Here is a 15,466-nt window from a genome sequence, read left to right as displayed (position 1 = left end):
GGAAAGAGTTTTTGTCTCAGAATACAGAACATTTCTACAGTGTTCTTGTTTTCAAATATTCAGATTTTTTTCAGGTCAATCTTTTATCTGGTTTGTTTTTTAATGAATCCATTTACTCAACAAAAAATACAGGGTTATACTATGTGCCAATCACTGTGCTAATCTTTAGGGATAAAAAGTAAAACAAGACAAATTATTTTTCCTCTCGTACTGACATAGGAAAGATATGTCAGCAAAGTGCCATCCACATTAGACTCAGCAGATATGAATCAGGTAGTGGTAGTTAGTACTTGAGCTGATTTCTAGGATGCATCAGGTTAATGAACTAGAGACAGTTGAGGAGCTACAGTAATTAATACTACATGGCATTGGCACAGACATACATATAAGTACTTGTAAAGTACTTATAGGTACATATAAAAGTATGTTCCTACTCTAGTTTTTACCAAAATTTTTTCAGGTGGATTTAAAGTTAAAATTTAAAAGTAAACTAATTTGTGAAAGCTAGAAGAAAATACAGATTTAAGATTTTACTTATTATGAGGCAAGAAGTATATAAGCAATATAAGAAGTCACAAGGGAAAAAATATATAGATTTGACATAATATAAATTTTACTCATTAAAGTATTATAAAAAATTAAAAGGTGTGCAAAAACTGAGCAATATATTTACCACTTATATAACAAGATTTCCTAATTTTAATAAACAGAATAAATTCAACAAAAGATACATATTCTAGTAAAAAAATTGGCAAAATATAAAGACATATTTCTTAAAGAATACAGATGATTAATAGCTTGTAAACATATGTTCATCCACACTACTAAACCAAGAAAATTAATTAAAATGATAATACCATTGCTTTTTAACTATTAATTTATTAGAAGAATTGAATGGTAATACTCAGTATTGGGAAACAGACAATAAGCCCTCTTTCTCATTATCAGTGCATCTTTATTTTGGCACAAACTTTCTGGACACCATTTTCACAATACGTGCCTTAAAAATTTCTAGGAATTTATGCCAGGGAAACAACCTACACCGCCCAAAGATTTATCCTAAATGATGTTTGTAATAGTGATGCGTAACTTCCTATTACTGCTGTAACAAATTACAACAGACTTAGTGCATGAGAAAAACACATTTATTAATTTTTTACAGTTCTGGAGGTCAGAGGTCTGAAATGGGTCTTACTGGGCTTATTGAAATGGGGTCAGATCAAGGTGTTGGCAGGATGGCACTCCATCTGGAGGCTCTAGGGGAGAATCCGTAGTTTTACTTGTTGCAGCTTCCAGGAGCCACCTGCATTCCTTGGCTCGTGGGCCCCTTTCTTCTTCAAAGCCAGCAGTGGAGCATCTTCAGACTTCTCTCTGAATCTGACCCTGACTTTCGTACACCTCTCTTTCACTAATTATTAGGACCCTGTGATTATATAACACAGGATAATCTCTGAATATCAAAATCATTAATTCAATCACATTTGCCAAGTCCCATTCAACAAGATAGCATATTCATAGGTTCTGGAGGTTATAGGCAGACATCTTTGGGAGCGGCATTATTATTCCTGCCACTGAGCAAAAGTAGAGAAATGGTAAAACATGTCAAACCTTCAAATAATAGACTGTGCCATAATCTTTAAAACATATCCTGATAAAACTGTGTAATAGTATCATGTAGTTAATTATAATTCATATAAAAAAATTGGGAGAATAAACAGTGAATAGTCTGTTTTTCCGGTTTTATTTTCATTTTTCTCTACAATGAATATAGATTGCTTTTAAAGTCATTAAAATAGTGGTTTACAGAAACATTGTCAAATTTGAAAGTTTGCATTTAGAAAGGAGGTTAAGTGCTTTCATTTTTTTCCTTTAGAAGTAAGATAATATGGATTCTTACTCTGCAAAGCAAAAGTAGTACAGTGAAGGTAAGACTTATGATTCTCTGCTATTTGATCCTACAGTGTACACATAATCAGTGACCATTACCAGAGGGTTTTTATTACTGCATTTTCTTGACGTATCATTGACAGGAAACTCATCTTTACAGAGAATAAGAGTTTAATTTTCCCAATATCATATTTGAAATTCTTTGTTAAATTCATATATTGCATGTTTACAAGAAAGAGTACTTTTTGTGATAAAATAGAGGGATTCAAGCCAATAAGATAATGACAAGTATATTATAATTTAAATATTTTGATGATTTAATTTTGAAATCCATTTTGGAATGTAACATTAGAAAATGTCCATCCTCAGATTGTTGGAAGAAAAACTTTATGTAAGAGTTTTTGAATGTCAAGAAATTCACATTCAGCTTCAAGAAAGTATAGCTTGTGGCAGGCTGAAATAATGACCCCCAAAGATATCCAGAACTTAGTCCCTGGAATCTGAGATTTACTTTACATGCAAGAGATTTTGAAGTTGTGATTAAGGATCTTGAAGTGCGGTGATCCTCCTGGATTATCCAGCTGAGTCCTAAATCTAAGCACAAGTAATCCTTATAAGAAGGCAGTAGAGAAGTATTTGTCCAGAGAAGAAGGCATTGTAACTGCAGAAACAAGGTGCTATTTACTGGCTTCACTAGGCAAGGGATGCAGCTGCAGCTCTAGAAGCTGAAAAGTATAAGGACGCTCTGCCCTAGAGTGTCTGGAAGAAGTGAGGCTCTGTGCCTACCCCTCGATTTCAGCCCAGTGAAAGTGATTTCAAACTTCTGACCTCCAGAACTGTAAGGAAATAAATGTGTGTCAATCCACCAAGTTTGTGGTAATCTCTTAGAGAGACCGTAGGAAATGAATCAACAGCTACACCTCTTGACGCCGGTACTTACTACCAGTAAGTACACAGTACACAGTGTTTGAGCTCAATTTCGGAAAGATAAAAGCAAAGGGTTTGTGATTGCTGTGTAATTGTCATCAATAATTTGCAGTATAAATAACCAGATGATGTACACATGAACTTTAATTGAATTAAACATGAATTTGGAAGGAGTAATGTCAGCAAGGTGGTGATAGGAAGTCCCAATGCTTGTTCCCACAGAGAAACACCAATTTATCAGTGATATACAGACCGAAATACTTTCATTCCTTTTATTAAGAAGTTGCAGTACCCCAGACAAACACAAAGCCGAGAACAGTCATGTTGAACTGGGTAAGACGGCCAGTTTCACTTTACCTGCATTAGTCCCTAACCCCAAACCAGGGCCAGGTGAGAATGCCCTGGATCATGACTTCTCCTTTGGGGGGAAGAGAATATTGGAGCATTCATCCAACGTTCTGGCTTTCCTGAGGGCTGCCCAAGGAACTGGCTTCTGTTTTGCCTCACTCAGAGCACTGACAGAGCAGGTGTCTAACTCAGGGCACTGATGGGGGCCTGGCATACTTTGCATGCTGGTTGGCCACTGAGAACAAGAGAGATCAGGGCAGCTTGCTACTGTAGAACCAGAACTTGTAGTGTCGCAGGCACGAAAGAAGCAAGATTATGAGATCCTGAAAAAGATACCAGTAAGCCTCTCTAGTTGAGAAAATTGCACTCACAGGCCTTTAGAAGTCACATTCCCCCCAAAAGTTTTTAGAGGCCCGCATGATGTCTAGGCAGGTTGATTAGGGAGGGTCTTCTGTACAAAGCCAGTTCCTTAAAGACTGGCAGAGGTAGCTGCTTTTTCAAATGCATGGACCCCGACACTAAGTTATAAGACACATGAAGAAACAGGGAAACACGACCAGAACAAAGGAACAAAATTAATCTCCAGAACCCAATTGTAAGGAAATAAAGCTGTATGAATTACCCGACAGATAATTTTAAAAATTGTCATAACGATGTTCCATGAACTCAAGAAAACAATGCATGAACAAAATGAGAATATCAACAAAAAGATAGAAAATATTTTTTAAAATTGGGAGATTGAATAAATGAACTGAAAATTCACTAAAGGGGTTCAAAATCAGGTTGATAAAGCAGAAGAAAAAATCAGCAAGTTCAAAGACAGGTCATTTGAAATTATCCAGTCAAAGGAACCACAAGAAAAAAGAATGGAAACGAGTGAAGCAAGCCAAACGGACTTTGGAACACTGTCAGGTGGACCAATGTATACATTATGGGAGTCTCACAGAAGAAGAGAAAGGGCAAAAAACTTATTTAAAGTAATAACAGCAGAAAACTTCCCAAATCTGGGTAAGGAAATGAACGTCTAGATTTAAGAACCTCTGTAGACTTTAACTCATATAAATTGAAACAAATCCACACCAAGGCATATGATGATCAAATTGTCAAATGTGAAAGAATTTTGAAAGCAGCAAGAGAACTTGTCCCCTACAAGAGAAACTCCATAAAACTCTCAACGGATTTGTTGGCAGAAACCTTGCGGGACAAAGGGAGTAGGATGATATATTCAAATTGCTGAAAGAAAGAAATTGCCAACCAAGAATAAATACTGTATCTGCCAAAACGATCCTTCAGATATGAAGGTGAAATGAAGAATTTCCCAGATAAAAATAAGCGGAGGGAATTTATCACCACTAGACTTGCCTTACAAGAAATGCCAAAGGGAGTCCTTCAAGTTGAAATGAAAGGATATTAAATAGCAATACAAAAGTCTGTGAAAGTATAACGCTCACTGATAAAGGTAAATATATATACAAATACAGAATACTGTTAATACTGTAATAGTGGCGCATAAATCACTTTGAGTTCTCGCATAGAAGTTAAAAGACAAAAGTATAAGAAAAATCTATAAAATATGTTAATGGGTTCATAATATAACATGATGTGATTCGTGACATCAATAACAAAGTGTGTGTGGGAGAGAAGCAAAAGTTTCAAGTACGCATATATGATTGAATTTATCAGTTTAAAATAGATGGTTAACTATGTTTCATGTAAGCCCCCTGGTAAAAACCACAAGGAAAATACCTGTAGAAGGTATATAAACGAAAATAAGAGAGAAGTAAAAGCATGTCACTACAAAAAAAATCAGTGTGTCTTTCAGGGATGTTTTACAGTTTCATTCATGTACCTTTTGAGCATTTCTTATTAAGGGAACGGGGGATGGTGCAGGGGAAGAGGAAGAAACTTACAAGCATGAAAAACCCTTGTCAACAGATACTAGAAGTGGCAGAACAAAGTGTGCACACATTAGACATATAAAGCAAAAATGTTTTAAAATCCAACCTCCATTATGAACATAAAAACTCCATAGCTTTCCTTCCAAAGGAACCCTGAGCACGTGGGCGTCAGTTGCTACAGATCAGCCATGAAGAGTTATTGAACTAAACCCACTTCATCTTTTCTTCCCAGGATTGACATCTTCAAGTATGTGATCTATGGCATTGCAGCTGCATTCTTTGTGTACGGCATTCTGCTGATGGTGGAAGGTTTCTTCACGACTGGGGCCATCAAGGATCTCTATGGGGATTTCAAAATCACCACGTGTGGCAGATGCGTGAGTGCATGGGTACGTTACCTGTCTTTGCTCAGGAGTTAATGTGGGTTTATCTCAGGAGCACACAGGTGTTCGTGTTCATCTGCCAAGAACTGGAGGGTTTTTTTTTTTTAACACAGTAACATTCCCTGCTCTGGTGGCTATTTTAAATCTTAATAGTATTTTCAAAATAACGATTCCATGTGAAAATTCAGGTTCAGATTCTCAAATCATGTGCAACACAACTCATCTTGCTTCTAGAGGCAGCAAACTCTTGATTGATTTATGATCTATGTTTCCCAAATGGCTCTGGGCTTCCCATACAATATTTAAGATAACAGAAAAATCCACCTGCAACTTATAACAGTGCATGTCTCTCTTCCTTAAATACATGTTACATGTATTTTACTGTAAATTTGGATGGGAACTATATTATGCAATTTCTGTTTAATATTGACATAAGGTAAGAATTACTCTATTATACTAATTTAGATTTTAAATCGTTATTGATATGATATTTAACGGTAACTCAAACTTATGGTCTAGAGCTAATGCAACGCAGAAAATGCATGTATATCTATTAAAGCACAAGACTGATGAAAATTAAGAGTAATATGTTAAAAATACACTCACATTTTTATGCAGAATAATTTTCATAAAATGAACTTTGGAGCTTCCATCCTTGACCAATGTATTTTTATTATTTCCCAATGTTATATGAGAATATCTACTTAATTACAGCATATATTTCCTATTAAGTAAGATGTCTCTAATAAGGAATGGTGCAACTTATTTCAGTCTTACAGAAAAGTTCAAAAATACCTGTTAACCACCAACCATCTTTTCCACCAGCTTGTAACAAGTTCTCTCAGTGTCAATAATGATAATAATCTTATAAAATAGTTAGCCTGTGTTGTGGGTATTTGTAGTTGTTGCTGCAATAATTTCTTGTAAGAGTCTTCTGCGGAACAATGTTTGTCGTATTATCTAATTGTTTAGGATCAGTAATATCAAATTACAGACCCAGAGGAAGTTTAGTTAAAGATCTTGAATTAATTTAATAAGTAAAATATGAATATTCAGTGGGCTAATTTTCAGTGATACTTAAGGGATTTCTCTATTAAGAAGGCACGTTTGATTTTAGATTCACTTATACTCTGCCAATAGACTATGGTGAATTCAGTTAATGATGGGCTTTTTCTTATAATTAGGACAGTATCATTATAACACCACTTGTATGTCTTAGCAAGTCACTTAACTTCTCCGGATCCCAGTTTACTCTCTTACATCATAAAGACATTAGATCATCTCTAAAGCTCATTCTAGCTCGAAGAGTCCATAATTCTAAAACACTAGTGAAATCATGGAGAAAAGGGGTCTCTGTTACCATTGGGGAGTGACCTTTCGCCAGGAAGAGTGCAGTAGATTAGGTCGTTTCATTGAGATTGTGAAATTTCTGCATAAGATTGTATGCAGAAGCAAAAAGTCATGGAAGAAAACACCTAGCTATGTGCCGTTACTAATTATCCGCTTGCCATTGACACTTCAAAGCTATCTCAAATAAGAATTTTTAAAGCAAAAATGAGGCACATTTTTTTCTATAATAGTTACAATTGTGTCACCAGTCCCACCCAACAGCCCAGAAGGGTGGCAGCAGCTGCGTGGGTCCCTCCAGAGGCGAGGCAGCAGGGAGTCAGCCCCCCAAAACACCCCACCCACGCCTTTAGCACCCCTCCGCAACCAGGAATGAGCAGAATTGAGGGAGAAGCAGAGCTGCACTCTTGTGTGTCTTACAAAAGCAGCAATGCAGCGCACAGGCGAGGCCTTTGAGTCAGGTGCGGGCTGTCCCAACATGGCCTCCATGAAGGGGACCAGCCCCTGCAAAAAGGGGACTGGCTGCACTGCCTGGAAGTGCCCTGCACAGTGCACAGCCCTGCAACCGTCTCATGCAGGATTTAGGGCTCCATGGAACCAGAGGAAAAAAAATAATTTTTATCGGAGATTGCCAACAAACACAGGAAAGGATGCTCAACATCATTAATCACTAGAGAAATGCAAATCAAAACTGCAATGAGGTATCACCTCACACCAGTCAGAATGGCCATCACCAGAAAATCTACAAACAATAAATGCTGGAGAGGGTGCAGAGAAAAGGGAACCCTCTTGCACTGTTGGTAAGAATGTAAATGGATACAGCCATTATGGAGAACACCATGGAGGTTCCTTAAAAAACTAAAAATAGAACTACCATATGACCCAGCAATCCCACTACTGGGCATATACCCTGAGACAACCATAATTCAAAAAGATTCATGTACCACAATGTTCATTGCAGCTCTATTTACAATAGCCAGACATGGAAGCAACCTAAGTGTCCATCAACAGATGAATGGATAAAGAAGATGTGGCATATATATATATACAATGGAATATTACTCATCCATAAAAGGAAATGAAATTGGGTTATTTGAGGTGGGGTGGATGGACCTTAGAGACTGTCAAATGGAGTGAAGTAAGTCAGAAAGAGAAAGACAAATACCGTATGCTAACACATATATATGGAATCTAAAAAAAACAAAAAATGGTTCTGAAGAACCTAGGGGCAGGACAGGACGCAGACGTAGAGAATGGACTTGAGGACACGGGGAGGGGGAAGGGTAAGCTGGGACGAAGTGAGAGAGTGGCATGGACATATATACACTACCAAATGTAAAACAGATAGCTAGTGGGAAGCAGCCGCATAGTACAGGGAGATCAGCTTGGTGCTTTGTGACCACGTAGAGGGGTGGGATAGGGAGGGTAGGAGGGAGATGCAAGAGGGAGGACATATGAGGATATATGTTTATGTATAGCGGATTCACTTTGTTATAAAGCAGAAAGTAACACACCATTGTAAAGCAATTATACTCCAATAAAAATGTTTAAAAAAAATGTTTTATCAGTCATTCTCTCCTGCTACTTAGTCTTCCTTGCTTCCCTATTTCCATTCTGCTGCCTTTTTTCTTTTTCCAATTTGTAGGTAAATTGTATCTTACAGTCTACTTTTTGTTCTATGAGTTCCTTAGCTTTAAAAATATCCTTTTTTAAAAAGCTCAGAGATAAACCCACGCACGTATGGTCACCTTATCTTTGATAAAGGAAGCAAGAATATACGATGGAGAAAAGACAGACCTTCAATAAGTGGTGCTGGGAAAACTGCACAGCTACATGTAAAAGAATGAAGTTAGAACACTCCCTCACACTGTACACAAAAATAAACTCAAAATGGATTAAAGACCTACATGTAAGGCCAGACACTATAAAACTCTTAGAGGAAAACATAGGCAGAACATTCTACGACACAAATCACAGCAAGATCCTTTTTTACCCACCTAGTAGAGAAATGGAAATAAAAACTAAAATAAACAAATGGGACCTAATGAAACTTAAAAGCTTTTGCACAGCAAAGGAAACCATAAACAAGATGAAAAGACAACCCTCAGAATGGGAGAAAATATTTGCAAGTGAAGCAACTGACAAAGGATTAATCTCCAAAATATACAAGCAGCTCATGCAGCTCAATATCAAAAAAAACAAGCAACCCAATCCAAAAATGGGCAGAAGCCCTAAATAGACATTTCTCCAAAGAACATACACACATTGGCAACAAACACATGAAAAGATGCTCAACATCACTAATCATTAGAGAAATGCAAATCAAAACTACAGTGAGGGGCTTCCCTGGTGGTGCAGTGGTTGAGAGTCCGCCTGCCGTTGCAGGGGACGCGGGTTCGTGCCCCGGTCCAGGAGGATCCCACGTGCCGCGGAGCAGCTGCGCCCGTGAGCCATGGCCGCTGAGCCTGCGTGTCCGGAGCCTGTGCTCCACAACGGGAGAGGCTGCAACAGTGAGAGGCCCGCGTACCGCAAAAAAAAAAAAAACAAAAAAACACAATGAGGTATCACCTCACACCGGTCAGAATGGCCATCATCAAAAAATCTAGAAACAATAAATGCTGGAGATGGTGTGGAGAAAAGGGAACCCTCTTGCACTGTTGGTGGGAACGTAAATTGATATAGCCACTAGGGAGAACAGTATGGAGGTTCCTTAGAAAACTGAAAATAGAACTACCATACGCCCAGCAATCCCACTACTGGGCATATACACTGAGAAAGCCAGAATTCAAAAAGAGTCATGTGCCACAATGTTCATTGCAGCTCTATTTACAATAGCCAGGACACGGAAGCAACCTAGGTGTCCTTCGACAGAGGAATGGATAAAGAAGATGTGGCACATATATACAATGGAATATTACTCAGCCATAAAAAGAAATGAAATTGGGTTATTTGTAGTGAGGTGGATGGACCTAGAGACTGTCATGCAGAGTGAAATAAGTCAGAAAGAGAAAAACAAATACCATATGCTAACACATATATATGGAATCTAAAAAAAGAAAAGGTTCTGAAGAACCTAGGGGCAGGACAGGAATAAAGACGCAGACATAGAGGATGGACTTGAGGTTACGGGGAGGGGGAAGGGTAAGCTGGGACGAAGTGAGAGAGTGGCATGGACATATATCCACTACCAAATGTAAAATAGATAGCTAGTGGGAAGCAGCTGCATCGCAAGGGGAGATCAGTTCAGTGCTTTGTGACCACCTAGAGGGGTGGGATTTGGAGGGTGGGAGGGAGACGCAAGAGCGAGGGGATATGGAGATACATGTATACATATAGCTGATTCACTTTGTTATGCAGCAGAAACTAACACACCACTGTAAAGTAATTATACTCCAATAAAGATGTTAAAAAATGTCTTTTTGAAGCTGAATATATTAATGAATTTGTATTTGGAATTCTGAGTAATATTAACAGGTGGAATAAATGTTTTTTGGAACAACCATATTATTGTACGATAAGGTTCCAGAATTAGTACTGAAAGAAACTTATTTTTATATCCCTGTTTTTCTGTGCTGTATAAAATGTAAAATGGTTACTAGTAACTGACTCTACTCACAAAATGCAATTGCGCACAGTGCACAAATGCAGTTAATTTTAAAGCAGCTTTAGATCACTGAATACAAGATGCTAATCAATATTCTCTTTTCCTAATGAATACTCTTGAAAGCATAATTTGATCTGCATTATGCATTTCTCCTCATGCAAGTATCAAGACCACTTAAAGTTCATTTCAAATTTTTAATGCTGTCATTCGAAATCCTTAATGTGAGGCACATAAAACACAACAGCACAGTATTAACCTTTGGGGGGTAAGAACCATTAACTAGTTTATTAAGATCATGTGAAAAGTTACTAAAATATTTTAAGTAACAGATTTTATTTAAATTAAATGGCAAATGGCCCTAAGTTGCGTACAAGTCAAACATGTTACTAAATACATTAAACATGAACTTCAGTTTAAGGAATAGAGAAATATTTATTTTCTTTGAATTTCTTCCCCATTAACTTTTTAAACCAAAAAATATGTATATTTATTCGGTTGTAACTTGAGAGGCATTCAGTGGCTCACATTTTGAAATCATGGGATAGTTGTTACACCCATCACTCTTTTCTTATTTCTAAAAGTTTCCCGTTAGTATTATGATAGCAATATGGATCTCAGAATTTATCTATGCTTGTTCTGACACTTTAGATTTTTAAGCCCAACACTTTGGAAGTAAGAGAGTTCTTAAATGTGCTACTCTCTGTGGAAGTTAATACATTTATTTTCCATAAATCCACCTGCTCTAAGTGTTACATAAAGCAGTAAAAATTTTGAAAGTATATGTATTCATTTGCTAGAGCTGCCATAACAAAGTACAACAAACTGAATGGCTAAACAACAGAATTTATTGTCTCACATTTCTGGAGGCTTGAAGTCCAAGGTCAAGACGTCAGCAAGGTTGGTTCCTTCTGAGGGCTCTGCGGAAGATCTGCTCCTCTAGCCTCTGGTGGGTTGCTGGTAATCTTCGGAGATCCAAGCTGATAGAAGCATCACCTCGGTCATTGCCCTCATCTGCACCTGGTGTTCTACCTGTCTGCATATCTGTGCTCAAATTTCCCTTTCTAAAGGACACCAGTTACATTGGATTAGGGCTCTCCTTTTAAATTTGCTTACCTCTGTAAAAGCCCTATCTCCCGATAAGGTTGCATTCTGAAGTATGGGGGTGAGGAATTCATCATATGAATTTTGGAGGAACACAGTTCAACTCATAACAGTGTGCCTTATAACAGCAACAGTATGCCACACACAATGTTTAAAGCAACAAAAATAAGCAGTTACTTTTGTTACCCCCATTTTACAGATGAAGAAACGTATTCTATTTATAGTCCTTCAGTATCCAAGGGGATGGGTCCTGGGACCCCCATGGATACCAAAATCCACAGATGCTCAAGTCCCTTTTATGAAAAGGTGTAGTCTTTGTATATAACCTACACACATCTTCCCGTATACTTTAAATCATCTCTAGATTACTTATATAATACCTAATACAAAGTAAACTCTGTAATGGATTGTAAATACAATGTAAATGCTGTGAAATAGTTGCTGGTGTGTGGGAAATTCGAGTTTTGCTTTTCGGAACTTTCAGGTTTGTTTTTTTTTTTTTTTTTTATTTACCTGTAGGCACTATACATTCTTCAGCTTAAAAAAAAGACTGATGCCTCTCTAGGAACATTCTAGGATCCTTCCTAAAGTCTGTTCTTTGGGGTTTTTTTGTTTTCTGTTGTTTGTTTGTTTTTTTTGTGCTAGGCAGGCCTGTCACTGCCGTGGCCTCTCCCGTTGCGGAGCACAGGCTCCGGACGCGCAGGCTCAGCGGCCATGGCTCACGGGCCCAGCCGCTCCGCGGCATGTGGGATCTTCCCGGACCGGGGCACGAACCCGCGTCCCCTGCATGGGCAGGCGGACTCTCAAGCACTGCGCCACCAGGGAAGCCTTGGGATATTTTTAAAGAATATTTTACATTCGTCATGGTTAAATCCAAGGACGTCAAAAAGGAAGGCCAACTGTATTTATTTTAATCCTTCCTGTTAGCCTCAGATGTTTATAGATTTTGACTACAGCATATTAGACTAGTGTCCCTAAGACATACTCTATAGAACTACCTTTACATCTATTCACTATGTAATGACTTCTGGCTCATTTTCATAGCTTAAAGTTAAGTTTTAATAATAAATCCAGTATTAATAATAGGAAGTGGTTGTTAGGTGCTTACATATGCCAGTTGCTATGCGTGGGGCTTTATGAAACACTAGGGCTTTTGATCTTCCAAACTATGTGAATTAGATACCAATATTAGTTACCTTCATTTCACAGATGAGGAATCTGCCAGCAAGAGATGAGTACAGAGTGGGCAGTGGAGCCAGATTTGTATTTGAGCATCTGGCACAGAGCCCACGTCACTAAACTCATGGTCAGGATTTGCCTTGTCATTTTATGTTTTATTTGGGCTAACGTCATAGGAGAATTATCTGGTTGTGAGAGTTGTTAGTAATTCACCAGTCACTTTTGTTTTACCCTTTGGTGAGATCATTCGTTGATGGTTGGAAAGTTCCTTCGTTGCAGAGATGTCCTCATTTTAACCTTCATCCACAATCATGAATTATCTCTTTTTACAAGACAGGGATGCTCTGTGGGATATGAAATAATTCAGTCATCAAAGGTACTTTTCTATTTTGATGACTGCCGATAAAGAGTTCTAAGGTAACTTCCGAAGTAAAGTGTCATCAAGGAACTGTGCATTCTAAGTCTGTCTCTAATATCCAGTATCTTCAAAAGTAAATTAAAAAGATAATAACAGTTTTGATCCAAGGCTGCCAAGTTCCTAGAATAAGGCTTATTTTCCCTCTAGGGTATCCCAGCTCTAACTTGAAGAAGGCAACATGATTTGTTTCAGGTTATAACAATGCACTTTAGCACTTTCTCAGTAGGAGAAAAAGGGGGAGGTGAGGCGGAACATAAACTGCTTCAGGCATAGTGGTAATATTTAGAAACAATGTTTCAAAAAGCAGTGCATGTGGAAGACAGCACGAGCAGCTTGTTTGCCACAGGGCTCTGAGGTGGATCTCCTGCATGCACTTACAATTTCAGAACTGGCCTGTAAATACAGCACAGTACACCAATCTCAGTGTGACCATCCAGACATTAACTCTGCAGGTACATAAATTATAGCAAAGAAAGCAAACATGGGTCTCATTCTTTTCAGATTTAGGGCATAAAACTTGACAAAAAATTTCAGTTAGCCTTAGAAGATGACATTGACAAAATGGGAAAATCTCTTGTAAAAAAGTAAATCTTCTGGTTTTAGGATTTTTCATTCAAGAGACTTAAAACTGCTGGAAATGAAAAACTGAGGAAAAAGTTTGAATCATCCTGATTCCTCTGCAGTCATCATAAGTCATGACTGGAATTCTATTCAAATAAAAATAACTTCTCAAAATATTGAGCCAAGGTTTTGTTTTCTGTTCATTTTTGTTCTTTTGATTACTCAAGTCATGAAATATAGTCTTCTGCTAAGCCTTTCTTTTTTAAATTTGTATATTCAAGTGGCATTTTTAGGCTTCTCTATGTATCAGATCATCCATCAGATCATCCTAGGATATAATTTCATAGCATTTATGGCTCCTTATATTTTTAAAATCCTAAAGTATTTTTTCAAAAATAAACTTCTAGTTTTACAATAGTTTTAGATTTACAGAAAGATGAAGATGGTACGGAGAGTTTCCATGTATATAAAACTCAATTTTCCCTATTAACACCTTACATTAGCATAGTACATTTGTCACATTTAATGAACCAATATAGAAACACTATTATTAAAGAAAGTCCATACTTTATTCAGATTTCCTTAGTTTTTACCAAATCAAATGTTCTTTTTCTCATCTAGTATCCCACTCAGGGGATACAGATACCATACTACAATTTAGTTATTTCTCCTTAGGCTACTCCGATCTGTGACTTTTTCTAAGACTTTCCTTGTTTTTTGATCTTGAAAGTTTTGAGGAGGCGTAGTTAGGCATTTTGTAGAATGTACCTCAGTTGAGAATTGTCTGATATTATTCTCATGATTAGACCAGGGCTTTGGACTTTGGGGAGGAAGACTCAGAGATAAAGTATCTTTCTCATCACATTATTTCATATACATCTAAAGTACTGTTAATTGAAAAAGAAAACTAAAGACATTAATTAACACATTCTCTGATCCGTGTTTTCCTAAACAAAATAGATCTATTAAAAATAACCATGCTGGGCTTCCCTGGTGGCGCAGTGGTTTGAGTCCGCCTGCCGATGCGGGGGACACGGGTTCGTGCCCCGGTCCGGGAAGATCCCACATGCCGCGGAGCGGCTGAGCCGGTGAGCCATGGCCGCTGAGCCTGCGCGTCCGGAGCCTGTGCTCCGCAGTGGGAGAGGCCACAACAGTGAGAGGCCTGCGTACCGAGAAAACAAAAAAAAACATCATGCTAAAATACAATTTATCATAAATAAACTGTACATAGCAGGGTAATACTCTATGGACCTCTATTTTCATTTCTACAGAATCCTCAAATCCCTCAGTTTCTGATTTAATTAATATAAAATTAAATCTTAGACTTTGATACCCACTGAAAATTTTTAAGGGAATATCTCCATAACTAATGAATTTTCCATTTCTGCTTCTAAAGATATTCTAGTTTAAATGAAGTCATTTGCAGGTATAGACTGTTCAAGCAAATTTTATAATAAAGCTAGAAATTCATCTTAAGGATAGATAGAAAATGTCCTCAAATTCATAGATTTTATGAATCCCAATGTAGCATCTTGAATACATTCACTCGCAGTAGGTGCTTCTACTGGGAGTAACCTTGATTTTATATGTTCGGGTGACACTGCAAATAGAAATCTAATTTTTTTAATTGGTTCAAATATTTAAATTGGTTCACATATTTCCATACGTGTAAGAGTTATAAATAGGCCACTAGATTGGGGATGAAATAATAACTCTGGATTACAAATGGCCTTTTAAAACATTGATTAATAGATTCTTCTCTTTTTCAGTCAGGAGCTTCGTGCCCACTGTACTGGGAATAATCTCCACACAA

At 37.6% G+C, this 15,466-nt stretch overlaps 1 protein-coding gene across 1 annotated transcript in view; it reads left to right on the top strand.

The window, feature by feature from the left end:
• The window catches only part of GPM6A (glycoprotein M6A), a 133,956-nt gene that overhangs the window by 102,457 nt on the left and 16,033 nt on the right, over positions 1-15,466 (top strand). Inside the window, exon 3 of the mRNA XM_007448452.1 lies at positions 5,293-5,449. Within this exon, the coding sequence (XP_007448514.1) occupies positions 5,293-5,449 (157 nt within the window). The remainder of the gene's footprint in view (positions 1-5,292; positions 5,450-15,466) is intronic.

This window comes from Lipotes vexillifer, unplaced genomic scaffold, assembly GCF_000442215.2.
Source record: "Lipotes vexillifer unplaced genomic scaffold, Lipotes_vexillifer_v1.1 scaffold1091, whole genome shotgun sequence".
NCBI classification, from domain to species: domain Eukaryota; kingdom Metazoa; phylum Chordata; class Mammalia; order Artiodactyla; family Lipotidae; genus Lipotes; species Lipotes vexillifer.
The sequence above is the reverse complement of the archived record's forward strand: the minus strand, read 5'-3'. Positions and strand labels throughout refer to the sequence as shown.